We start from the raw sequence: 27,987 nt of genomic DNA on the forward strand, positions 1-27,987 counted from the left end.
TGCAAGAGCCTGAACGAGTATTTCTCTTCCCATGGCTTTTGCTAAATTGTAATGAGCCTTTGCTGCTGCTCCTGCTTGCGCTTGTCTGATCAATATCTGCTCTAATACAATCCACCAAACTTTTGTGCCTTGAGATTTCCAGAACAGGGAGACCACTACAGATGTGACTCCTGTAATGAGCGCTCGAAGGACAGCAAAAACCAGAAAATTCACATGCTGAGCGGGATTTTTCTGCAGTGAAGACCAGTGTTTACTAGATTAGTGTTTGGGACAATTGTAGCTGCAGAGTGAACAGCCAACCTCCTTCAGTCATCTTTGCTGAGCCTTCCCAAAGATACATGGTGACAGGTTTCACCCAGAGAGGTTTCCCAGAGATGGTGGGCTAGATCCTCAGCTGCTATAAATTGGCATTGCTCCACTGAAGTCAGTAGTGCCATGCCAATTTACACCAGGTGAGGATCCATCATCCTGATTACATTCATTTTCCCCTTACAGGCTAATACTGTGAGGTATTGAGTGCTTACAACCCCCTAGCAGGGCTGGTATCTTAAAGTACTTTTTTTTTTTTTTTTTTTGGGCAATATCTGGCAAACCATATAACAGGAGGTGAATAAAATACACAAGACCAGGAAAGGTTTTTTTTTAAATGATTTTTTTTTAAAGAAACTGCATACATCAGAGACAAACAATAATTTAAATACCATGCAGTTTCAGTATGTACAAAATCTAGGACAGAGATCCAGTTTACTTTTTCTTCTAGTTATTTACACTGTTTTCATACAGTTATAATCTGTTAAATTACAATACTGGAAGAGCACATGATTGACAGTCACCACATTCACTCCTATACAAAGACAAACTATGTACATACACTTGGATATCAGCTGGAAAATGCAACTGGTTCTGGAATATGTGAGACACATGGAAAAGCAGTTAATGTACCCTTCACGTACTTTGTTTTTATAGACGTGTGATACTAAATTAGAGCTGGGTGAGCAGTGGGGAAGATCATTTGTAACCATTTCTGTTGGCCAAGTTTTCATCCTTTTCTTCCATGGATATTTGTACAAAGTGGGTTTATCTGCAGGAACACTGGGGAATGGATGTTCTGCGTGTCATAACCCTATTTGCATGTGAACCTGGGTATTTGTGTGTGAATGCAAGTATTTGCTGGTCATTTTTGGAAGTGCTCTCCTCCTGTTTATAAAGTTTCAGCTGTCCAGTCGGCATGCAGAAGCAGTAAAATGTTATTCAGGTGACCAATCACACCTGATGAAGAGAGAATAGTAATGACAAAGTGAAGTGCTTGCATGTAACCCAGAGGTTGAAACCTCTCAAGGGTTCATTGAATAACTACAAATAAATAAATTAGTAAAAATAGAAGCCTATTCTTCTTCTTCTTCACTATTTTTCCTGGTAATGCGTCCTAGGCACCAGATGCACAAAGATGGTACAGGCCCTGCCCCAAAGAGTTTATATCCTGAAACCTACTCAGATCTGAAATGGATAATGCATGGTACATTGTTCACTATGAATAGTTCACCCAGCTCTATTCTACACTATTTCTGGTCTGGAGGTGAAGGAATAGACGTCACCATCACTTCTCAGTAGTTTGTGTCACTTTCTCAAACTAAATTATTAAATTATCTCAAGCAAAACGTTTAGTTAAAAGTTTTATGATTATTTTTACCACAACTCCTTGTTTTTTCCCCTTCAATTTTCCACTAATGTTTCCATAAGTTCTCGAGCAGATGTTGCATCACACCTTGTAAGTATTAACACCACTGATTCGTTAGATTATTACCGAGATATTTTCTTTTTCACCATTGGCATTTTTTCCTCCACATAGTTTTTAGCAATCAGTGATGAGTAGATGAAAATTTTGCTCTCACCAACCTAGTTTTGTTTCTTTAAACCAGGTAAAGTGAAGTGCGTGCTATTATAAATCCTTCTCATACAAATGGAACTCATTGCTGATAACAACGGTAAGTAGAAAAATTATCTACTTTATTATTAACTTGGCCAATTTTTTTTTTAAAAAAAGCTCACTCCTTGTTCCAGATGGAATCCCAAGTACAGTAACACACGGGACGAGGCTGTAGCAGAGTCCTTGATGGGAAAAGCACTTGCACTTCTGCAGAAAATAGAGATTTAAAAAAAAAAAAAGTCTGCTCTCATTTTGGTCTTAAACTTCCATGCCTGTCAGGTGGAGTGATGTAAGTAAACTGAGGATACAATGCAGTGTTCAGTCACCAACAAGTCACCTTTCAGGAAGATGCCTTGTCACTGCGTAACTCCTGCTAAACAGAAGAAATGCCAACCGTGCAGCATGGACTGATGCTGTTACGCTGGGCATTTCACCTGGATTCCTCCGCAATCTGCTGTAGCTGCAGCTCATGAGAAATATGGCAGTTCCAGTGAATACTGTTTCAGATCAGAGTGGAACTGCGGTATCTTCTGCTAGAATGTCAGGCAAATGGAATAATACCTCAAGCGCCTTCCACATCTTGTCTCAGTGCAGAGCAAATCCTGAAAAAAACTTCCTGGGAGTTCAGTGGGATCTTATCTCCAGCCACATGGCAGTCTGTAATATTATGACCATACCCAGAGCCAGAACTCTACTGTAAACGAGAAAACCATTGAGCAGGGCCAGTTCAGTCCGGCTGCCTGACTTGCAGGTGAACCGGGGGTTGCGGCATGGCCCTGACACACCAGGGACAGGTTGTATTGCTACAGTGGCATTTCCTGTGTTCGCTCCTCCACCAGCGGCTCAGTGTTGCCTGAGAAGTCTGCAGTGATAGCAACAGCTGGATGCCTATCCCCTTATCTCAGCCTCTTATTCCTCCTCTTTAACAAGAAACCCAAATCCACCCCTTCCTTAGTGCCTCCCACCAACACACAAGTTCTGAATACTCTGATTTCCGTCCTACTGCTTCCTCAGCCCTCCCATCTGACTCAACCTCAGACAACAAGGCAGAGAAGCCAGGACATGTGGGCAGCTGTGGGAGGGCACGTTCTGAATCCCGTGGCTTGCAGCTGTTTGAAGCAGCCATGTCTCTGGGCCATTTCATAATGCAATGTGCACATACAAATGCCAAGACCTTTGTTTTCTTCTTTCAAGCCATGCGTGAGAGTGAATTGAATAATATGCACCCCTTTGTGATGTCAGGGGAAAAACCCTGCAGCAATACGTGCTAGGCGGATACCCGCTCTGCTGTTCCTGCACTGTGCTGATAATGTTGAACATTAGGTTCTCACTGCTGGTGAACTCTTGGCTGAGGAAGTGCATTGTACTTCCCCACTAACTTTATTTTGCAATATCCTGCAATCAAGCCACGGAGAACTGGTCACTGGCAGATCATATTTACATAGATGCCTCTGTCTGAGATAAATCTTCTTCTCCCAGAGTGTATTGGGATTATTATTTTCTTTTGACAAGTCCAGGTAAGTATATCCTGTGCGTGTGATGGGGATGCAGGAATCACCTTTATTTTTAGGCTATCGCGAAACCACTAAACAGTGCTAGGTAATAACTTCAAAGACCTATTGCCTCAAATAGAAATGAGGAAAAAGGGCAACAGTCAGTACTTTGGCTCCTGTGGGAATGGCTGAGGGTTTTTTTTCTTTTTTAATGCCCTCCACCCTGCAACAGACATTCACTATTCCCCAAATGCTCACTCATAAGTCACACGGGTGACCTCAGATGAGACTGAAACGCTTCCACTCTTCTCGGATACAGCCCAGTCTTGGCAGGTGCTGACCAGCCTCAGTTCCTTAATGAAATCAATAGGCGTCATTCTGTTGTAATTTACATGGGCTTTATACTAACGTAACTTCACTGAGTTACATGAGGTTGCAGCCGATTTACACCAGGGTAAGTGGGATGAGAAACAGGTCCAAGAGGAGCTGAGCGCGCTCTGCACATAACTGGACACATAATATACACCTGTCAAAGCAACCTCAATCTGATGCTGGTCTGAAATCAGCGGAGGGGATGGGTATTGTATTACCAGGGCACCCCGGGGAAGAATGGGAGGAAGAGTGAGTGGTTGTGCGTGCAAGTGAACTCTTGCACAGGATACCGTTGTCATAGAAAACATAGGCCTCCCTGCACAAACTTTCAAAAGGAAAACAACATTTGATATTATTCCACAGTCACGATCCAGAGCACTGCAACTTACAGTCATGTTACTTCAGCATTTTGGCCACTTTATATCGAGTGTAGCAATATATTTTCTCATAAGGGATGGCATCACAGACATTTGTTCCCAGCTTGTTAGGTTTATACTGAATCAGGGCTGGATGCTGCAAGGGGCTGAACCCTCTGGTCCTGACCCAGCAAAGCACTTCAGCCTGTGCTTGACTTTAATGAAGCATCTGCATAATCTCACTGGTTTCAAAGTGCATACTTAGTTAAAGTTAAGCACAGGCTGAAGTGCTTTGCTGGGTCAGGGCTAGAGTGATCACCCCTTGCAGTGCTGAGCTGTAAGTGGCCATTTTAACAGTTAAAAGCATGCCAATATAAAAAAGCCTCGGGGTTTTTGCCTATTGCCTTGGTTCTAAATATTGCAGATAATTCTGAGCCATCCACAACAATACAGTAGTATATTTTTGTTACACCAGGCCCACATTTTGCTACACCAGAACCAAGAAAAGATTATTCTCAATATGATTGAAGTGCAGGCCCTTACATGCCCAATCTGCCCTTTAAAAATCTCATACGTACAGAATAATACATATCCCATGGATACGTTATTGGAATCCAGACCTTTCACCTGATTCACTGCTGCCTTACAGTTGTGTGAACTGGAGGGCAAACACGGTTATTCTGATTTGAGTGTGTTCGACACGCCTTTACGATCACTTGGCACAGGTATAAATGATTACACAAGGTCAAGGCGGTGCCTTTTGCTCGTTATTTACCGATATTATTGTTACTTAAGGTTTGTGGAGTCATAATAAGGTTTGGAAAACAAAAAATTGATTGAGTGAAACCAGCCTTCAATAAGTAATGCTGTTCTTCTTGTGAACCAAAATGGTGATGATCAACCAGTCACAAACTCCTCCATGGAAAGTGAATTTCTTTGTACTCGGAAAGTGGGCAGGTCCTGAGAGCAGTTCTCCTCCCCTACTGTCCTTCTAAGGTGCTCCTAAACTGACAAGTGTTTGGACTAAAAGTGCTTTAACGTGGCTGCAGGCCTTTTGGAGACTTCACCCAGCACAGTCATTGCCAGAATAACACCAAGTGCCTCAGCTTTCTTTGGAGTCAGGTGACAGATACTTGCAAGGATGCGGGGTGACTGAAGACAGAATGGATGCATTACCAGCTGGGCTTGGACAAATATGGTGAATCCACATGCCAGGAAGTCATAAACATAGATGCCAGCTCTTGGTATGATTCCCACCAGGGGTATTTTCTATTATCGAAGCTTGTGCCAGCAGATCTGATGATGTAGCAGTACCCATCACATGTAAGTACAATTTCCATTTTGCTTCTTCCCCCCTTATTTTCATTTATTTCTTTAATTTAATTATTTTAAAAAGGCAGTTCAGAAGATTTACATTGTACGTAACAGGAAGTGAATAATACCAGCACTTACGGTTCTTTTTAGTTAGGTTTTAAAGATGGCATAGTAGTCAAGCAGAATTGAACTGCTACGGTCTATGAAACCTAAAAGAGAAAGGATGAATGAAAAATGCAATACTTTGCAACAAGCTTGTTCTCACATACGTATTATATGTCATCAAATAGGTGGCATTATTTAATGGTTTAGGGCAATGGCATTGGACACCAGGATTCCTGGGCTCTGTTTTCAGCTCAGCTATTGACTCACTATGTGACCTTGGAAAAGTAATTTAAACTTCCTTATTCCTCAATTTATCCATCTGAAAAAATGGGTTTAGCAACATTAACACTTACCAAACTCACCGAGTTGTTGTAAGGGCCTAATCCAAAGCCCACTGAAGTCAATTAGCGTTTTTGGATCAGAACTTTAGGACCTGTTTACACACCAATTATTCCAGAATAGCTATTCCAGAATAACTCCTCAGTGTGGACACTCTTATTTCAGAATAAAAGTGTCAACACGTAGTTATTCCAGAATACGAGTGTCGACACATAGCTACTCCAAAATAGCTATTCCACTTCAAATTCAAGGCCTACCTTACTCCAGAATAATTTTCACGTGCAGGCAAGCCCTCAGATCTTCAAATAATAGACTTGACATAAATTCAAAGTATTATTAAGGCTATATTTTAGTCACTGGTATTTTTAGTAAAAGTCATGGACAGGTCACGGGCAGTAAACAAAAATTCACGGCCGGTGACCTGTCCATGACTTGGGGCTTGTCTACACTTACATTTTATAGTGCTCTAACTTACTGGCTCAGGAGGGTGAAAAATCACCCCCCTGAGCGCAGCAAGTCTGAGTGCTTTAAAGTGCTAATGTAGACAGGCTCCGAGCGCTGGGAGCCCATGCTTCCAGCACTCGGAGCTAATCCCCTCATGAGCTAATCCACACTTGCACTTCATAGTGCTACTGCGGGAGTGTTCCCGCGGCAGCGCTTTGAAGTTTCCAGTGTAGACATACCCTTGTACTATATACCCCTGACAAAATCTTGGGGGCGGGAGAGGGCCGTGGGTGCTGGGGGCAGGCGGCCCGGGACCCCTGCTGGTGCTGGTGGGGAGACAGTTGGAGAGGCTGGCAGGCTCCCTGTCTGGCTTTGTGCCTCCCTAGAAGTGGCAACATCCTCCTTCCTCAGCTCCTAGGCAGAGGTGTGGCCAGGCAGCTCTGCACACTGCCTCAGCCTCGAGTGCCGGCTCTGCAGCTCCCATTGGCTGGGAACCGTGGCCAATGGGAGCTGCGGGAGGTGTCTGCAGGCAGAGGCAGCATGCAGAGCTGCCTGGCCACACCTCTTCCTAAGAGCTGAGGGATGTCGCTGCTTCTGGGGAGCTCCTTCCCCTCCCCCCGAGGTAAGTGCCCCTCAGAGCCCTCACCCCCTCCCGTGCTCCAACCCCCAGTCCTGAGCCCAAACCCAACACCCAAACTCCTGCTGCTGCTGGGGGTGCAGTGGCCTGAGACTGCCCCAGCAGTGGCCTGAGCAGCTCGGGCAGCCCCTGGGCCAGCCGCACCGGCCAGGGCAGAAGTCCCGGAAAGTCATGAAATCCGTGAGTTCCATGACAAACTCGTTGCCTTAATTATTATTCATTAATGTTTAAGTTTAAAGAGACATTTGAAGTTAAATTTGCAGCTTCTCTGCAGAGGCTGTTTTGAAATGTGTCCAGAGGCTTTTGTTTCCAGCCATGTATGTTTGTTTTGTAAGTGTTGGTCTTTGACTCTATCATCAACTAAAGTATCCATTCCTCTAGAAGAGCAAAACTCATATCCTTTACCGAGCATATATGTCATTATCTTAATGTCAAAAATAGATTGTTACCCTGCTAATGATTTTATAATGGTGACTTATCTGAGTTTAAGAGAATTATTCGCTTTCATGTAAGTATGTTTAATTTATGTGGATATTTTTTGGTTAGACTAACAGCTCAACAACCCTGTTGAACTTTAAATGAATCTTTCTCCAGGTTCAAGTATGCTGGGCTTAGCTTTCATTGAGCCCAGGCCGGATTTGACTGAATCAGAACCAACTTATGGATTCAAATGGAAATCAGACAAAATTCAAGAGACTTCAGATGAATGGTCTCCTCAAGATTTGGAAACAAAAGCAAAATTCTGGCTGCAAACCCACAGGAAACAAACTGAAAGAAAGCTCACGCAGACACGCCTGCAAAATTGTTAAGTTTTGCAGTGCTTCAGTGAGCTGCTGCTCACTGCCATTGTAGTTCTGTAGCGTAAAAACTTACTACAGCGATGGAAGGGGTTTTTCCACCGCTGTAGTAAATCCACCGCCTCAAGAAGCAGTAGCTGGATAGTATAATCCGTCTGCTGATCTAGCTGTGTCTACACTGTGGGTTAGAAATTTTTCACAAACCTGAGCAATGTACCTAGGTGAACCTAAGTTTTAGGTGTAGATCAAGCCACATGCTTCTAGACTTAACGCCTGAACTGGTGAGTTGTTGAGCTCTCAATGGAAGCTGACAGCGCTTAGCACCTGTTAGAACTGTAACCAGTTATAGGTATCTCACATCTGGAGGCTGAATTTAGCAGGACAAACTCAACCCTCGTGTAAATGCATTGAGAGGTCAAAAGATTAGGTCAGAGATGATTATGACCGTTGTGTGCAAGTACTAAATTAGAACTGGCCTAAGATCTCATGATTCAAAGGCAGCTGCTTGTCTCTTACAAATGACTGCCCTGCACCTTTAAGTGGGGGGTTGTTTGGCTGGCTGGCTGAGTGAAGGGAACAGTGCTTTATGGCTGGTGGGGTCAGTGTGGTTGCTGACTCATACCCTGGGAATACAGGGTTTCAAAGGGGAAGCTCAGCTCCTGAAGCCTTCCTTTTTACACAGACCAAGGCTGAAGCGACCCACCTTCCCTCCCTTTTAAGTGGTAAAATACCAGGTTTGGTCAACACCTGTGGTGGGGATTACTCTAGCTGCTCCTTTTTTAGGGGGGCTGGGAAGGAATATTTCCCTTACCACCATATTGGCTTGGGTGCAGTTGGGGGTTTTTCCTCCTTCCCCACAGTGGGTTTCAGGAAGGGGTCTGTTCATGCATGGCATGACGGGAGGTAGGCTATATGTCACAACTCATTATTTAAGTGTATGGCGGATGTCCAGTGCAGGTACTCCATAGGGAAGGTATACAGTGACCAGATAAATGGCTTGGAAAATAACTTAAAAAGAGGTGTTCATTAAAGGAACGAATGGGAGGTGGTTGGGGACTCCTATGATTAGTACGGCAGGGAACCAATGCCCTATTTTAGCCCACCTTAGCCCTCCTACGAAGGGGTGTGTGGATGGTAAGGTCCCAGCAATGGATTTACTGGACGGACCTGGATGGAAAAAGAGGAGGAGCTAGTAAAAGCCCCCTGGGTAATTATGGAATAAACATGGGGTTACCTGCACTGTACACTGTTATCTACCATGTAGTCTCAGACATCTAATAAGAAAGTTGCGGCCTGATTAAACCCATATCAAATGTCTCCTGTCCTTCTTTCGGCATAACCAGACAACATACACGTACATTCTTATTTGTTATTATTTGACTCCTTTTTCCATGTCTTCAAATATGACAGTTAATGTGGTGCTAGCTGGTGGATCACTTCTACAAATGAATATGTTCATAAACTATGCAACACTTTTAACATGATTTTAATGTATTGTGACAAAGTTCCTGCTCTACCTTGGTGGGTCTTGCGCTTATTGGTGGATTTGCTCGCCTTGGAACTTCACGGCAGCCCTCAGCTTGGCCGTTTTTCTGAATTCACAGTCCAGGTCGACTCCTCCTGTGTCTGACCAGGAGTTGGGAGGATTTGGGGGGAACCCGGGCCCGCCCTCTACTCCGGGTTCCAGCCCAGGGCCCTGTGGAATACAGCTGTCTAGAGTGCCTCCTAGAACAGCTGTGTGACAGCTACAACTCCCTGGGCTACTTCCCTATGGCCTCCCAACACCTTCTTTATCCTCACCATAGGACCTTCCTCCTGGTGTCTGATAATGTTTGTCACCTCAGTCCTCCAACAATCCGCATTCTCACTCTCAGCTCCTAGTGCCTCTTGCTCCCAGCTCCTCACACACATACCACAAATGGAAGTGAGCTCCTTTTTAATACCCAGATGCCCTGATTAGCCTGCCTTACTTGATTCTAGCACCTTCTTGATTGGCTGCAGATGTTCTAATCAGCCTGTCTTAATTGTCTCCAGAAGATTCCTGATTGTTCTGGAACCTTCCCTGTTACCTTACCCAGGGAAAAGGGACCTACTTAGCCTGGGGCTAATATATCTGCCTTCTATTACTCTCCTATAGCCATCTGGCCCGACCTTGTCACAGTATATAAATGTAAATAAAGATCCACAAAATGCAAAATTAATTCAGCCATATGCTTTTCCAGGGCATTCCAAAAGTGATAATTGACAGTGACTTGCTTGAGACCTCTCTTTCTTGAAATGAATTCCTACAATTGTTATCTGAAAAAAAATCTATGAAAAATCAATGTAATTTAATTTAGTGTAGGACTTTACGAACCACAGAGAGCTTGATTTTCAGAGGTGCTGAGCACCTGCAGCTCTCACTGACTTCAGCTGGAATTCTAGGGATTTAACACCTCCGAAAATTACAGAATAGAAGTAGCATGAACAATGCTAAGGCAATGTGCCTCAGCCCTGAATTGTTAGGGATGAGCGTGTTAGTTCAGGCTCCTGGCTCATTCAGTCCTGGGCTTTTCTGTCCACACAGCCTACAAGGATATGAACTGGTGCCAGTTATAATGCTGAGTTTGAGATTTTCTCCTAAATTGCCTATGGAAAGAACTGAAACACAGGGATTAATAATAGAATAACCTGAGTATTCTATACTATTTGTGTTCACACTGCAGTGAATTAGCATCCTACAGTGTATGAGCTCTGAAACTGGAAATGCTGTTATACCCTTTCTGCTTTCCTTTTCCTTCTGGACACCAACACCATTTATTTTAGATACCAGAACAGTGAAATGCAAAATGACCAGCATGCTACACAAGCAAAATAAAAAAAGAGATTAAATATTGTTACAGAGATGACGCACAACTGCATACAAGCCTGTAATCTTGACGGGCATATCTCTTGAGTGGTGGGTTGACTGTGAATGCTGTTTGTGTGTGGCTACGTATTTGGTGTGTGCATGTTTGGGAAAAGAGGATGTCTATATGTTTTGGAAATCAGCACTATCAATTGTTAATCTTAAAACAAACGAACAGAAAAGTCCAACCTTGTTAGATGCTTGCTTAATTCATGAACCTCCATTTCAGTGCTTTTAAATTCGTTGAGCTCTTTTCGAATGGCTGCCTGCAAATGACAAAGAAACAAGTAAATATGCAAATAAAAGATCAAAATAAGCTCACTTTTTATTCAAAATGGTATATTTGATTAACAAACATGAAAGAGGCATTAAACGATGTTCTCGCAGGTAGAAGAGAAAGCATATACAAGGCTCTTTAAAATATTTCTTAAAAAAGAGAGATAAACCCGATCTAAAAATCACAGGAAGGCAAGAGCAGAAGAATGTTTCAGTGAGCTGTATCTATTAGAAGGAGAGGCTCTTTGTAAACAATGCTGACATAGGTCCTAGTTCTGGTCCCTCAAATAAATACCCCACAGTGGGTGCACATATATGTTGCAAAAGCAAAATTAACAAAAAGCCATATGGAACAGACAAATGGCTGCCAAACTTGGACTATGCCTGACCATAAGGGACAGAGCACCAGAGCTGAGTGCCTTTCACACAGAATGCCCTGCTGCTTATCCCTATTAAGTCAACCTCTGGGAGAGACAGCAAGACCATTACAGTCAAACAGAAATGCTGCAGCAGGGCATATAAATAAGAGATGTCAGCAGGGCCGTCCCTAGCCATTTTGGTGCCCTATGCTGCCCCCCCACCCCCACGGAGGGGGGCTGTGTGGAGCCCCAGGCCTCCACGATAGGGGGGCTGGCCCCAGGCCTCTGCAGGGGGGGGAGGAGCTTGGGGGGCAGAGGGGAAACCGCCCCCCAGCACTCACTGGCGGAGCGGAGTGGGCTGGGGCTGGGTTGCTCCACTTCCTGCCACCCAGTGAGAGTGGGGTAGCCAGCCCCCACACTCACGAGACAGAGGGAAAAGGAGTGACCCGGCCCCAGCCCACTCCACTCTGCTCTCCTGGCTCCCAGCCTTGGAGCTTGGGGGGGCAGGGGAAACCGCCCCCCAGCACTCACCGGTGGCACGGAGTGTGCTGGGGCCAGGTTGCTCCACTTACCGCTGCTGGAGTCCTCAGGGGAGTGGGGGTGGGGGTGGGGCTGGGGCGGAGCAAGGGCTTTGGGAAAGGGGTGGAGTGGGGGCAGGGCTGGGGCAGAGCAGGGCGGGGGCCATGTGGAAGAGGTGGAGCAGGGGCTGGAGCAGTACGCAGCTGCGTACTTTGCGTTTGGATAGGAATGGCCCTGGATGCCAGAACGCTGAATTGCAGCACCCACAGCAGACTGGAAGCCAGTGCAGGGCAACAAGCATGAGTGCCAATTGCTCACATTGGTCTGTTGCTTAACAGGCAGATGGCCACATTCTGCACAAGCAGAAAATTCAGAGTGATCTGCAAGGGTGGTCCCATGTAGAGCACATAGCAGTTTCTGCAGTAGAAGTGCCAAAGGCATCGGCAACTGTGGCACAAGGAAACATTTTCAAAAGTTCCTAAATCCCACTGACTTTCAATGATGCTTGACGATCCCAGAGCCCAACACATCTTACAGTTTGGATTGCTTCATTATTTATTTAAAACAATATTCTTTCTGCAAAAAGAACTTCTAGCAGGAGATCGCACTAAGCAAAGTACAGAAATAGCACCAAATCCTAAAATAGCTAGAGTAACTGGATAGTATTTCACCCAAATCACTAAAGTCTCAATCCTGCAACTTCCGTGGGTCAGGACTAGGCCCAGATTGAAGAATGTCTAGCCTCCAAGCAGTCTCATAGACATTAAGGTCAGAAGGGACCATTACGATCATCTAGTCCGACCTCCCGCACAACGCAGGCCACAGAATCTCACTCACCCACTCCTGCGATAAACCTCTCACCTACGTCTGAGCTATTGAAGTCCTCAAATCATGGTTTAAAGACTTCAAGGAGCAGAGAATCCCCCAGCAAGTGACCCATGCCCCATGCTACAGAGGAAGGCGAAAAACCTCCAGGGCCTCTTCCAATCTGCCCTGGAGGAAAATTCCTTCCCGACCCCAAATATGGTGATCAGCAGAACCCCGAGCATATGGGCAAGATTCACCAGTCAGATACCCAGCAAAGAATTCTCTGTAGTAACTCAGATCCCACCCCATCTAACATCCCATCAGGCCTATTTACCATGAATATTTAAAAATCAATTAAATGCCAAAATCATGTTATCCCATCATACCATCTCCTCCATAAACGAATCAAGTTTAATCTTCAAGTTAGATCTTTTGCCCCCACTGCTTCCCTTGGAAGGCTATTCCAAAACTTCACTGCTCTGATGGTTAGAAACCTTCGTCTAATTTCAAGTCTAAACTTCTTGATGACCAATTTATATCTATTTGTGCTTGTGTCCACATTGGTGCTGAGCTTAAATAATTCCTCTCCCCCTCCGGTATTTATCCCTCTGATATATTTATAGAGAGCTGCTGATGGTGTAGCCCAAGATCGAAAAACCTTGAACTTTGACTTTTTTTTCCCATTGGTCTGATCAGTTTATGCTTCTACCTTACTGCCTGATTATGAAACCTTTTACTCATGTGAGTAATGCCACCGGTAAATGCTACTCATGGGAGGAAGGGGCTATCTCTAAGGAAATCTGCACTGGTATAACCCCTCAGTGCATAACAGGATATGTGCCAGTGTGATTTATCCAAGAGCAAACTGCCTTCATCTGGACTAGAACCAACGCCAGGCATAAACAGACTGAGGCTATGTCTACACTAGCACTTTCGTCATTAAAACTTGTGGCTCAGGGGTGTGAAAAAACCCACCCCCCAAACGAGAATAGTTTGAAGGAGGAAAAGTGCCAGTGTGGACAGCGCTTCGTCAGCAGGAGCCATGCTTCCGGCAACAACGCTACCACCCCTCATTTATTTTGTGGCCGGGAGAGTTCTCTCCCGGCGACAAAGAGCGGCTACACAGTACACATTGCAATGGTGCGGCTGCAGTGACACAGCCGTGCCGTTGTAAGGTGCGCAGTGTAGACATAGCCTAACCATTGCTTAGGGCCCCGCGCAGCTTAAGGGGCCCCCAAAATATTCCTGCTGAGGGTCTCCAATGGGCTACCACTGCCTCTGATTTAGACAAGCCCTAAGCCCGACTCTTTGCATGGGCTACAAAACTGGGCCCATTGTGCTCTTCAGATACAGCTTTGGTGTTTTATTTACTTCAGAAATGACTGTCAGGCTGTGCGTTATCTATCACTGAAAAGACTGACTGTTTATGCAGCAGCTCAAGGGCCTGCCCTCAGCAGACTGATTTGCGACCTAAGTGACTGTGAAGGGCCACACAGGCGGCTGACTCCCACAAGGTCTGAAATCTATTACCCCATGCATTCCTGATCTATTGGTGAGATTTTAACATGCCCTTTTTATTCCTCAGACCATTACAGTTGGTAAAGATGAAGTCAGACTGAACACAATTCCGCACATCCAGAACATGGAGAGCAAGATTAACTTGACAAACAGAAAATCCATTAGAAAAATATATTTTTGCAATAAATCTTCGCCCTGGCCTGTGAAGACAGAGAGTTACTGAATAGTTGCTGTGGAGGGGAATAGTCTTCAATAGGGGAGTTTTGGTTTTGTCAGAGCTGGTTTCAAATTGTTTTTCTATTTTTTGTTTAAATGGTGCAAATGGTGATGTGGAAAAACAGGCATTGCAGATGCCAGCAATCAGGATATTTTCCACAGGACCTGACCTGAAGAAGGAAAAATAGATTAGTGCACTTTTTTTGCTCCCTTATACATGCAGAAGGAATGCCAAGCCTTGTTTCCTCTGTTTTGCTGGAGGTCTTGATCAGCGACCACAAGAACTCAGTGATACAGACTGGCTTTCTACATACACCATAAATAAGGGTCCCAGCTGCATTTTTCTCCCATATTTACTTTATTTTCCTTTACTTTCTTTTTAGTACTGGTACTTAGCACTTTTATACTACTTTTCAGCCACAGATCTACAAACACTTTACAAAGCTGGACAGGCATTATTATCCCCATTTTATAGATGAGGAAAAATAAAGTACGGATTGGTTAAGTTACTTGACTAAGGGCCTGTCCACAAAGGAAAGTTATGTTAGTATAAGCCAAGATGTGAATTGAAACTGATATAGTTATCTCCACATAATGCCCAGGATGGACAGTCTTATTCTGGAATAAGTAAGCCTTGTTTCGGTTTGGTTTTCATTGCTTTGGAAGGGATTAAAGTTAAACTGAAGAAAGCCACTCTTATACTAGAATCAGATTGTCCCCCTGGGTAGTTATACTGATATAACTATATTGGTTTAGCTATACTGGTGTTAACTGCTAACACATGCCTGTGTAGACCAGCCTTAGTTGCACAGTAAGTCAGCTGTAGGGCCAGGAATAGAAATCAGGGCTCCCAGTCTTATTTCCTGTCCACTGGACTACACAGCCTGGTGGTAACATGCTGGGTTGACACAGTTCCACATTAAAAAAATGTAGACCCTGATTTTCATTACACTACGGACCCTTTAAATCACACTGGCAATGTAAAGGGGCCAAAGAGTGGATGTAACATTTCTCAGGCCCACAGTCTTGTTTGTCTTGAGAACTGCAATAAAAAGTTTAAATTTCTCTGTCTCACTTTGTGGACGCTATCACCTTGTCTCTGCTTGAGATAGACATTGCGCTCTACAGAGTAGGACAAAGAAACATGCAGAAACAGCCTGAACTATGAATACAGTCCACCTTCTTTCTGCAACCTCAGTGTGACTTATAGAATGTCAGGGCATTAAGCCCTTTTCTGCTAGTTCCCACCACAGACTCAACGTGGTGGTAGAATATTGGCATAACTGATGTGCCAAATTTGTAAAGAGTTGTCACTTTGGATGGGCTAGCACCAGCAGGAGAGTGAATTTGTGTGGGGGGGTGGAGGGTGAGAAAACCTGGATTTGTGCTGGAAATGGCCCACCTGTTGATCACTTTAGATAAGCTATTACCAGCAGGACAGTGGGGTGGGAGGAGGTATTGTTTCATATTCTCTGTGTGTATATAAAGTCTGCTGCAGTTTCCACGGTATACATCTGATGAAGTGAGCTGTAGCTCACGAAAGCTCATGCTCAAATAAATTGGTTAGTCTCTAAGGTGCCACAAGTACTCCTTTTCTTTTTACTCAAAAGAAGGTGCACTTGATACAGAGAACTGCTTTTCTCAATATATATGACACACAAGACAATAATTAGGTGGTTAAAAAACCTTTGGGGAGCAGGAAAGAACATAAGAACAGCCATACTGGGTCAGACTAATGGTCCATCTAGCCCAGTATCCTGTCTTTGACAGTGGCCAATGCCAGATTCTTCAAAGGGAATGAACAGAACAGGGCAATCTTCAGGTGATCCAAAATCATGTTCTATCCCTCCTGCCTTAAGATAAAGATACTGGGTAAAATTTCCAAAAGCAAACAGGACCGGCTCTAGGTTTTTTGCTGCCCCAAGCAAAAAATTGGCCAAGCTCCGAGAGCGCAATTGCGCAAGCAAAAAAAATAAAAAAAAAACGGGTGGCCGGAACGCCGCCCCAAGCAGGTGCTTGCTTTGCTGGTGCCCAGAGCCGGTCCTGAAAGCAAATGAGTCCCAATGGCTTTCTATTGGACAGGTGCTTTTGACAATTTTATCCATTGACATTTTGCACCCAAGGATTAATTAATTATGCAACTACAGCTTTGGTGAGTGCCACTGAGGTACTGGTTCATTAATTCTGTCTCCCGGTATCATGCGCAACCTTGCTTGTAGGAGCGCCCCACCCATAAAGTGGTAGAATTACTCAGCGCAACCAACCGACACACATGCACAAATACAAGGGCAGTCAGCAAGGTCTCTTCCTCACAGGGCCTGATTCCCCTCTCATGCTGATTTTACACCAGTGTAACTCCATTGATTTCACTGGAATTAGTCCTGGTTTACTGGGATTGGCAAATGAGGCTCAACATTTCCAACCAGAAAACAAAATAAATTAACATAAGCAGAAAAGGAACAGAAAACTCATCAGCTCCGAGTTCAACACAGCCCTGCAACCCTGGATGGTCAGTACCCTCCCAAAGGCATTTCACCCTCTACCTTCCAGCCAGCCGCTCTTAGGCCTTGTCTACATACAAAAGTCGTACTATTTTAACTATACAGGTATAGATAAAGCAGTACAATCCCTCTAGTGTTCATGCAGATATATGATGGGATAAAAGAGGTTACACCAGTATAGTTTATTCCTGTATAGGAAGCGGAATAAGTTATACTGATATAAAGCACCTTTGTATAGGTAGATCTGCATCCACACTAGGGAATGTTCTGGCATAACTATATTAATTACAATCACATTCCTAACCAGCATAGCTATGCAGATACAAAATCTGTGGGTAGACCAGGCATTCTAGCCTTTCCCCTGTACACCTTTGGAAGGAGACTGAATTGAGGGTAGGCCCTTGTTTGCAGTGTCATGTCACACCAGCATTACAGAACCTTGTGATCAATACACAGCTCCTATCCCATCCTAAGCTCACTGGGCTTACTTTGTCGGCGGCTGAGAGTCGCGTCCAGGGTTTGTCCGCCCTCCTGTCATAGTCCTGAGCATCTGCCACTTCCACATAGTCACTGAAGCGGATGAGGATCTTTTTCTCACGCAGCTCTTCCACTGTGGGCCTTTGGCTCAGCTGCAGGTACAGGGGGAGAAAGGGCACCACAACTTAATTCCTCCCCACTCGCCAGTGGTATTCATTGAGTTATTTTACCGGCAGAATGATCATAATGATAGCAGGTCCCAATGGTAACACGGCCAGCTTCATTAGTTTTAATTATCTTCTGCATAGTCACTGGCTGGAAGACAAGCCACTGTTTTGCCTTCTGAATACCAGATATGAGGGGGCAAAAAAAGGCCCTAGAGTTAGAGTAGCTGGTTGCAGGAGGATCCCTCAGTGGCACAGAGTCGGCATAGCAACTTATATGCCATCCCCCCTACGGCTGGAGCAGGGGCAGTAGGTTGGGGAGGGAGTGTGGCTGGAACGTCCCTATGCTTCACTGATCCCTGGCTGCTGTTGATACCCAGCAGAAGTCAAGCTAATACCAGAGACTGGCCCAGTGCACAACAGGCACAGGAAGATCAGGAGAGCACAAAGGTGACTAGTCACCTTCACGCACCTCCTAGGGAGACCAGACGTCTGATATTATTGGCACTGTTGCAGTATAAGGGGCTTTGTCTGATATAGGCAACTATATTACCCCCCCTACCACTCCCCCCCCCAAAAAAGTGTCCCGATTTTTGACACTTGTTATTTGGTCACCCTAGCACCTCCCCACCCCCACGCCCACTCCTGGGTTGTGATGTGTGCTCTTTTGCTGTACCGGAGGCTGCAGGCTGAGGAAGTGAGCCTGTCCCTTTCTGAATTATGATCTAAAGGTGACAAAGCGCCATTACTTACCATTGTAATACCTCATGGAAGGAAGGCAGGATGGCTTTTGCTCATTAAGCTTTTCACTTTATGCTTTAGTTTGATTTTTTGTCACAGCATATTGGATTTTTGAACAGATTATATGAGTACAAGCAAAAATGTTCAGGCACGTATTGCATCATGTCAAGAAACCATCATCATTGTTCCAAAGCAATTTTTCTGAGTTCTGCAGAAATGTAGGCCAACCATGCTTAAAAACACAAATCAGAAATAATATGCCCATAGTCCACACATACTGTAGTCACGTACCCAAGGGCAGAATTTGGCTGTAAGGGATTTATTCTCTTTGAATGCACAGAATTGCCATTACTGTCAATTGGAATTATATGTACTTTTCTAAAGAAGAGACTATATATACATATTCGATGCAAACAGTTGCATTAATCCAGCATTATCGCTGAACAGTTAAACTCACAGTATGTAAGAAACTGCAAAAATTAAAGTTCCAATAGCAATTTTAACTTGGCCATGTTGCCCATATGATAAGCTTTATGGCACAAAATACATTCTATATTACCTCAGACCTTAGTCCATCCTGTGTTTTGCTGCACATTGGGCTACCCACATTTGCCATCTTTGCCTGTCAACTGCCCTTCTCTCCAAATCTTCCCATTTCATGTTGAGGTGCTTGATGTTGTTCAGAACTGTTCGTTATTCGCAGTCTTCCTCTCTTTCTTCTTGCGTTTTCTGGCTTCCATTCAAGGGTGGTATTTGGTAAGCGTTCTTTTTCCATTCTCAGCACATGTCCCAGCCACTGATCTCTTCTTTTGTAGATTATCTGTGAGAGGGTGCCTTGTCCAGTAATTTTCCTGACTTCTTCATTCGTCTTCCTATCTCTATAGGTTATTCCCAATATTCTTCTCAGACATTTGTGATGAAATGCAACAAAATATGATGGAGGAGAACATGCCGGAAGAATGGACCCTCGGTATCATAATCAAGTTACCAAAGAAAGGTGATCTAAATAATTGTTCAAATTGGAGGGGAGTAACACTTCTATCTGTCACAGGAAAAGTATTAGCAGCAGTCCTCCTGAACAGAATGAAAGGAAAGATGGATGCCATCCTACGTGAACAACAATCTGGATGTAGACAAGGGAGATCGTGCACAGATGCTATTTTCTCCCTGAGACGGATTATTGAGACCACAGTTGAATTCCAAGGCAGTCTTGCCATCAATTTTGTGGACTTTCAAAAGGCATTCGACAGTGTAAATGGAGAAACAATGTGGAAAATTGTGAAACAATACGGAATTCCAACAAAATTAATCAACATTATGAAGGCATTCTACACCAACTCAAAATGCTGCATTAAAATGGAAAATGGATTGAGTAAGCCATTCAACATTTTATATACGTAACATATAATGCTACCCAATTAACTAGAAAAACAGAAATGGTAAATACTACAGATGTGCAACACAGCTGAGCTAATAGTGCTGGGATAATCTTAATTTTTGCATTTCTTAATTTTGATTAAAAGTTTCAAATAAGCCGAAGGGCAACATCTGCAAAAATGCTTAAGTGACTTAGGAGCCTAAGCCCCATATTCAAAACTGACTGAGGCCCAGATCCTCAAAGGTATTTAGGCCGTCAACCAATACGAGTTAGGTGCCTAAATTTCTTTGAGGACCTGGGCTGCACATACCTCCCCGCCGAAATTCTAGTGACTTTCAATGAGCTTTAGGCTCCTAAGTGCCTAAATTGTTTTTGAAAATCACTTAGATGGTTTGAAAATTTACCCTTTGTGATTTCTGTGCAACTCCAATGGTGCACTAAGAGTTTTTCCTCAATGTTACATTTCCTAAGCTTTTTAAAGAAACAAAGATTAAAAAAAGCCCATACTTAATGATGATACCATTTCAATGGTGACAATTAGGCTTTGTTGTTCACACATCACTGAGGTGAATGGGGCAAATTCCTATGTTTGCTGCTGCTACTGTATGGATGAAAATAATTTTCTGCAAGGCTGATTTAACAGGGAAGAAGCTGATTGCAGAATATTGCTGATGCAGCCAAAATTTCTTATTACAACAGAAAAAAGAAAGATTACTATTTGCAGAATATTGCTGATGCAGCTGAAATTGCAGAGATCCTAAAAGCAGCTGTTCTCTCTCACACCATGTTTTGATATGAAGTCAGAGTTTTATGGGAGGATTTTGTGGTGTGTATTTCACTAAAACAATTACAATCACTTTTGCACAAACTGTACTAACAGTGGCCTGAGAACAGTAGCTACTGCCTATGCCCAATCCCACGCTCAGGAAAAACAGCAGACACTGAGCATGCTGGGTTGGGCGGGGAAAATGCACATTGTGATGTCAAAGCGGGGCTTTGTTAAACTCTGCTAATAACATCGCAAGCCATCTTGTTTTTTGAAAACAACAGTGCACCTCGGCTTGTACAATATTTTTTGCTACTTTTGTGAACTATTTGTCCAGGCAATAATACAAAGCTATCTTTGGGATACACAGTACTTTGTCAGTCAAGCTGAAAAGAGAAATGTGTATAAAGTACAACTGTCTCTGTGCTTCTCTCCACACTACAGAGATAACCAACAACCAATAAGGTTGGCTGAAACATGATTATGTTATAAACACACTCTCTCGTTACTTAGCAGGGCAGAAAAAGCAAAACCACCACCTGCAAAACATGGTAAGGAGCCATTTATAGGCTATATCAGGGTTAATGCATGGTTCTCAAACATGGTTTTTTTCTGTCCTCAAAAGCAAGGAAAATAAAACACGTTTGGGCTGTAACTGTGGTTATTTTTATCTCGTAGATGGTCCTTCTCTCTGTGTATTACAGCTCACATCAAATATAATTGTGAATTACGTGTTAGGGGTTCCGTGCATGTGAAAATAATAGAGAAACAAATGCTGTCAACTCTGTTAACATTACAACGTTGCTGTTCAGGCAGCTCTGCAGCAGGTTAAACATGATTATTTCTCCTCTAAATTTTTATCTAACCCGCAAATGAGCCACTAAGAAAATCCCCAAACCACCCCTACATTTAAATAATATCATGGCAGGAACGAAAAGCAAGGACGTTCAAAGATAAGTTTGACACTCCATCTTTTATTTGAGTCAACGTGCCTCTTTTCCCTACGACATGAATTAAGGCAGTGTCAGTGTGTCTCTTCATTTCTGAGCTCTTGTCAGTTCATGACAGACCTTGGTCGTTATTTAAAAGTAGAGATTTTTTCTTTGGTATTTAATGCCCTATTTATATAGTAGGGGATGACATTTGATCAAAAGATGAAAGCCTGTCAACTAAAAGCAGTTTTTAAAAGATGGATTCAAAGGAAACACTGAAGTCAATTTTTTCAGATTTTGACTGATAAATTACTGCAGTCCTTTTGGGGTGAGGGAAGGCTTTTTTTATACACTTGTTTTTCTTTCATAGCTCCTTGCCCTTTTAACCTGATTTAATATTTGGGCGATGTTGCCATACTAAAGTATTTGCTTATTTTCCCTGCAGGAGGCAGACACGAGGATGCCGTTTGATGCACCATGGCATACAGTGCCAAGCTAGTGCGTGGGTATATGGGTGGGTGGTGCTTCTCACATGTCAAGGAGGCACAGGTGCCAAGCGGCTTCAATGCCATGGAACTTTGAAGTTTATTTCATTAAGGTGTGTTAGCTCAAAATTGCAACAAAGGCTTGAACAGCTTAGGAGTAGGGCCTGTACGTGCTATGGTTAATACAAAGAATATTGATAATTATACATACACACATATAGATAATTTTTATAATAAAAATCATATTTACACACACTAAATACTCAGTACGTTAAACCAAATAAGGATCTGATAATAATAAATAAAATAAGAGACTACTACAAAGAACGTGTGTGCTTTAGATAGACTGCAATAAATAAGGCGGTTATTTACATAGTTAACATACTGATCTGTTAGCAATTCGTTTTCGTTCTATTTCGATTAAGTCCTGTTATTTACAGTCTCTCTTAGGGCCCAATACTGCACAGGATGAGCACCTCTTGTACCCTGCTAAGCATCCTCAGCTCCCAGTGGGTCTGATTCTCCAAGGTGCAGAGAACCCTCAAATCCTACTGATCTCAGTGGCAGTTCAGGATGCTCAGTACTTTGCAGGGCTGGGTCCTTAAGCAGAAAAACAGTATATACCACTTCAGCATTTGTTCTTGGCAAGGACATTCAGGTTATTTGCTTTGAGACCTTTGCTGGGAGTTTAGTTTATATCTCCTGAGCTACAGTATCTTGGGTCAAAAGTAACTACTTAGTGGACAACTAATAAAACGGATGACTGCCTCCTCATAATGGTCAGGTGGGATACGTCACCATTATAAAAAAAGTGAAACTTGCTTCAAGCATTCAGTCAAGAGCCTGACACAACTGGTTGCTTAATGAAGGTGGTCTACTCATAAAGATGGAGAAGAATTGTACCCAGTGGATGAAGCCCTGGCTTCATCAAGTCAATGAATGTTTTGCTACAGACTTTAATGAAGCTAAGCTCTCTCCCAGTGTGCTTAGGGATGCTTTGGGGCAGTGTTTTAGGACGGGAAGTTTCCTAAAAAAGCTGGTGTTCACTAGCACAGGTTTCACTGTCAATATCTGGAATGAGCATTTTTTAAGTAGAGGGAATTCTCATTGCTCCCATTTGTGATGGCAATGAGATATGCATGTATCTTTTCCTCCTTCTGGGTGTATACAGGGGGGGCCTGTGTGTGAATATTGGGGAGTTGGGGAATGTAATCCCTTGGGCTGGATATTGGTCTCACATTAGGGAAATCAGGAGGAACGCCCCTGAAGTCAATAGAGTTCCATCAGTGTAAATGAGATCAGAACCAGCCCTCTGTATGGAAGGGGGGACGGGGCGGGGGAAGAAGGGGATTTCTTTCAGTGTTGTCAGGAACACTGGAGATAAAACAGCAGCTAATTGCAACCTTTGGTAACAACCCCGTTTGCAAGCTAAAACAAAATAAAAGTGCTGTCTCCTCAGGTTGGCAAACCAAACCACCAATCCCCTGTATAGCAGAGAATAACATCGTGTTCAGCAATCTGTCCTGGGGATGTTACTAGGTATGCAACTAAATGCTGAACTTGCTCTGTATTTCTAGTGTAACAGCAGCTGAGGGCTTGGCTATACAAGGAATTCATGGGGAAGTCAGTGCGAAATAGCAAGGATGTGAATTTAAAGTGCAATAGCTATTCTGCACTAGCTCCCCATGTGTACACTCTTACTCTGCACTAAGAGTGCCTTTGTGGGGTTTAGCTTAATCCACTTCCAAAGTGGATAAACCAATATCAACCAAGGAATTGTTAGTGCGGAGTGTGTTCACATGGGAAGCTAGTGCAGAATAGCTCTTCTGTACTAGCTATTATGGGCTTTTCCCCACAGGCGACAAGCCCTAAGATGTTGCTGTAGCCCGTCACTTAATCATTATCTCCTTAGGGTTCTATGGAAGTTCTAATGGGGTGTTTACTCTCACATTATCCACCCCAGTTTCCATCAAAATTCATGCACCGCTAACAGACGATAAATTCCTTGCAGCGTTTCCCGATGACCCAGAACCTCCAAAGGAAGGTTACTCACCTGTAATCAGAATTCTTCAAGATGGACTCTGCAGGGTCACACACTTTGGATATACCAGTGGCACAGGTCATACTGGGGTAGCTTCTAGTAGCAGTGTCTGTTGGAGTGCCCCCTTCCTCATGGCTCTGAATGGTTGGGGGGCAGGGCTATACCGTGGGTGCACGGTGTGCCAATCACCCCAGTTCTTTTCATTACCCCCCTCAGGTACAAAACTAAAATTAGGATTCTGAGGAAGACGGGGAGGTGGGCAGGGGAGTGCGAATGTGCAGAGTCCATCTTGAAGAACTCCTGTTACAGATGAGTGAACTTCGTTCTTCAAGTGGTCTCTGCGCATCTGGGGAGTTTGTCAAGCAGCATTATTCTCTCTGGCTGGTGCGATGAGCTGGCTTGCTTAAAAAAGAGACTGTCATATGGCGTTACCAAATTGTGGACTTTACTTCTTCTTGCTCTTTGAACAGCAGCCACCATCCTGGATGTATCTGGCAGGATGGGAACCCGCAGGATGCAACTGGTATAGCTTATCTGATTTTTTTAAAATTGTCTGTCCAGATGATGGATTAGCCAGGTATTTACTGCAGACACTAATAAACCATCTCGAGCTGGCAGGCTAATCTTACTCCTAGAAAGTGATCCCAGAACTCTGAAACCAGGCATGCCATTTCTAAATTTACAAAAGAGAGGGTTTAGAAAAACGGCAGTGCAAGGGGCTCCCCTCTTGGACCCTGGTTTCTTTGCTGTCGTTAATTCTGACACATCAGATCCTTAGTTAAAAAAAACAAGAAAAGAAAAGAATAATGTAAAACAAATTAAAATCTAATTGAAGGCTGCTGCACAGGGAATGATCCAAAGACCTGGCAAGGCTCCTGGTCCATCTGCTACCATGGTTGGAAGGAACAAAGGCAGTTTGTGTGCCAGGCCCTGACATTTGGAGCTGCAAGGGGAGGAGTGGGGGCCAGGAGAGTGCTCCCCAATGGGCACTGCTTACAGAAGATTCTGCTCGTTCAAGATGCACTGTCAGTTCATTCCAAGAGTGGGAATGTGCAGAGGCCACCTGACGAAGAACATGTAGTTTTGGCCCCATTTTCAGTAAGACGCTGCAGGGAAGGCTGAGGCATGACAGCTGGGCAATGTATTCACACTCTCCAGGGCCAAGAAAGCCTGCACAGTGATGAGCGCTATGTAAATAACTAGATAGAGATGTATGTATATAGTGAAATCCACAAGCTGGAATTAGTCTGCCAGGACAACACAGGCAAAAAACCAGTTTACAAAACCAAACTGAACTTTCTGTGGGTTAGGCTATCAGCATTTGAGCCATACAGGAAACAACTGTTGCATTTTAAGTTGCCATAGGAAAGGAGGAGGCACAAACAATCTGTACAGACTCCCCAACAACCCCTGTGATGTTCATCTGCAGCCTCTGCTCTCTTCCCTCACCATCCTAAAACTCCTTGATGCTTCCTGCTGACACACTCTCTCTCCCTGTCTCTCCAGTGCTTCGCTTATTCTAAAGTTTTTGATCCATCTACAGTGCCCTCAGACCATTGATCCATTCTTAAGGACTTCCACACACTCCTTAGGAATGCGTTACTCTGTCCCTGATCTGGATCTAGGTCTGTGAGAGATTTATTTCAGGTTTTAGATTTACAGTAAATCTAAGTTGCTCTTTGAATAGCACTGAGAATTTCTGTGTAATGAAGCTTGTGAAATCATCAACGGCTCCTTTCCAATCCTTTCTGTGCTGAGAAGTAGTCTCCATTTGGATGTCTGTATTAAAAACGTAACCTTTAACAGTTTGCCCACGGGGTAAAATCTCTTGTCCTTATAGTGCGTCATATTTCAATATATCATCATCATGCTGTTTCAAAAGGCCAGCCCTGAAGATTTTCAAGGACACTGTCAGTGGTGCTCGCAGCCACACACATATTATGCACAGTGCATAGCACTGGCAGGGGTACCAGTTGGGCAGCAGGTTTGCCCAGAGGTATGGGGGGGGGAAGGGGCAGTTTGTCTTCGGCCTCCCATTTAAGAGGGGGGCCCCCAAATCAAATGGTGTTGCAACCTGGCATGTGAGGTCACAACGCCATGCAGGTTTGGCTCAGTGGCTCCTGGATGGAATGGCTGCTGGGCAAACCTGAGGGTGATTGTGACCCTGTATGCCAATTTGCAATGCCCAGAGCCAGGAACCGGGCTCAGCCCCCTGGGATAAGTGTCCAGCCATTGCAGTGTGAGCGTGGTTCACGTGAAGAATTTCTGGAGGTGCCCCTGGACACCAAAGAGGAACTGTTCCACTGAAAACAGGATGGTCTCACAAAACCAGATGGGTAACAATTTGTGTTGTTTAATGTTCTTACAGTTAAGAGACTTTAGAATGGAAACTACAGAAGCGTCTTTCCCTGTTGTTGTTAGACATACAATGCTACTTGAATACAGCTCTGCATATATTTCTTCACTTTGAATTTGCTGTGTGTGTGTGCGTGTGCATTAAATACCACCCGGAAACAGGCAGGTATAGTGGACTAAACATTTGGAAAGACCAGTTAGCTGTGTCCACGATCTCAGGTTTAACATTCCTTGCTAATTAGACTCCAGTACAGCTGGGCAGAGAGAACCTGCCATGGTACTCAAGATGCAGAGACATATCTGGGCCATATTCATGAAAGTGAGAGCTTGGGGAATAATTGGAATCTTTCTGAAATTCACCAGGTACTTGGCATTCCTAATTGTTATTTGTAAACTTTCAAACTTTATTCATTCCTTCTCTCTAGTGATTTCTGAGCATTTGTTCTCTACAGGGACACAGTACATTTGTAGATCACAGGAAAATCCAATATTAGTGAAGTACCATGGTTCTTTCTGTATAATTACAGACAATTAGAAGCTGTCACTAGAACAATTAGTTTACAAATTGAAAACAGATAAACAACCTAAGCCATGTATCCACTTAGGGCTTGATCCCAGGAGCTTTCCATGCACAAGGCTCCCACTGAAATTCAGTGTGATTATAGTATGTGTAGAGCTCATGAGATCAGATCCTTATTTAGCAAAAGTCCAAAAAGGGCCAAAAGGAATTTGTCTAGATATGAGCGTCAAAGAACCTAGTTTAATAGGAACGGAGGGTGTGCAGTACCAGGCTCAACTGTTGCTATTGTTTGCAAGTGCAAACAGGAACTGCCTGTCAAGTAACTGAAACCTTCAGGCTCACAGGTACAGTTGCAGTTATACAGTAGACCAGTGGTCACCAACTGGTCGATCGCGATCGACGGTCGATCCTAGAGGATCTCCCAGTCGATCACGATCTCCGGTGGCACAGCGGGGCTGCCACTAAGAAAGGCTCCCTTCCTGTCCCAGCCCCATGGCGCTCCCGGAAGCAGCCAGCGCATCCCCGGGGGCAGGGGGCGAAGGGGTCTCCCTCCACACGCTGCTCCTGCTTGCAAGCACTGCCGCCGTTGGAACAGGAACGGAAAGCTGCGGCCAATGGAAACTGCGGGGGTGGTGCTTGCAGAGAGGGGCAGCGTGCGGAGCCACATGCCACCTGTCCCTACCCAGGATCCTCAGGGGCACATTGGCCCCTTCCGGGAGGAGCGTGGGGCCGGGGTAGGCAGGGAGACTGCCCTAGTAGCAGCCATGCTGCACCGCTGACCAGGAGCTGCCAGAGGTAAGTGCTGGCTGGTGGGAGGCTGCATCCCAAGCCCCAGCCCTGAGCCCCCTCCCAGAGCCAGCACCCCGTATCCCCTCCTGCACCCCAACCCCCTACCCCAGGCTCAGCCCAGAGCCCCCTCCCACACTGCGAACCCCTCAGCTCCAGCCCAGAGCCCGCACCCCCTCCCAAACCCCTATCCCAGCCTGGTGAGAGTGAGTGGGGGGGGTGGAGTGAATGGGGCGGGACTTTGGGGAAGGGGCAGGGACTCGGGGAAGGGGCAGTGTAGATCCTGGGTTGTCCTTAAATTCAAAAAATGATCTTGGGCATAAAAAGGTTTGAGAACAATGCAGTAGACAGAACACTTTAGTCCTTGTAGCCGTGACCTCTTCAATGCAAGTAGCTGCTCTTGCCTTCTGCATTTCCTGAAGGGCGGATGTGTGGCGGGGAACTGTACAGTGACAGGGCAAGTTGGTGTATGAAA

The 27,987-nt window shown here is 44.4% G+C and overlaps 1 protein-coding gene across 10 annotated transcripts in view; it reads right to left on the reverse strand.

Moving 5' to 3' along the window:
• Positions 1-633: 633 nt before the first annotated feature.
• The window catches only part of PHACTR1 (phosphatase and actin regulator 1), a 447,348-nt gene continuing 419,994 nt past the window's right edge, over positions 634-27,987 (reverse strand). For 9 of the 10 annotated variants that reach the window (XM_048839854.2, XM_048839850.2, XM_048839857.2 and 6 more), the window contains 3 exons: positions 17,356-17,496; positions 10,861-10,937; positions 634-5,671 (listed from right to left, as the gene is read on the reverse strand). In XM_048839854.2, the coding sequence (XP_048695811.1) occupies positions 5,656-5,671; positions 10,861-10,937; positions 17,356-17,496 (234 nt within the window). In that variant the 3' untranslated portion in view covers positions 634-5,655. The remainder of the gene's footprint in view (positions 5,672-10,860; positions 10,938-17,355; positions 17,497-27,987) is intronic. The other variant, XM_048839855.2, reaches the window with a different exon arrangement.

This window comes from Caretta caretta, chromosome 2, assembly GCF_965140235.1.
Source record: "Caretta caretta isolate rCarCar2 chromosome 2, rCarCar1.hap1, whole genome shotgun sequence".
In the NCBI taxonomy this organism is placed as follows: domain Eukaryota; kingdom Metazoa; phylum Chordata; order Testudines; family Cheloniidae; genus Caretta; species Caretta caretta.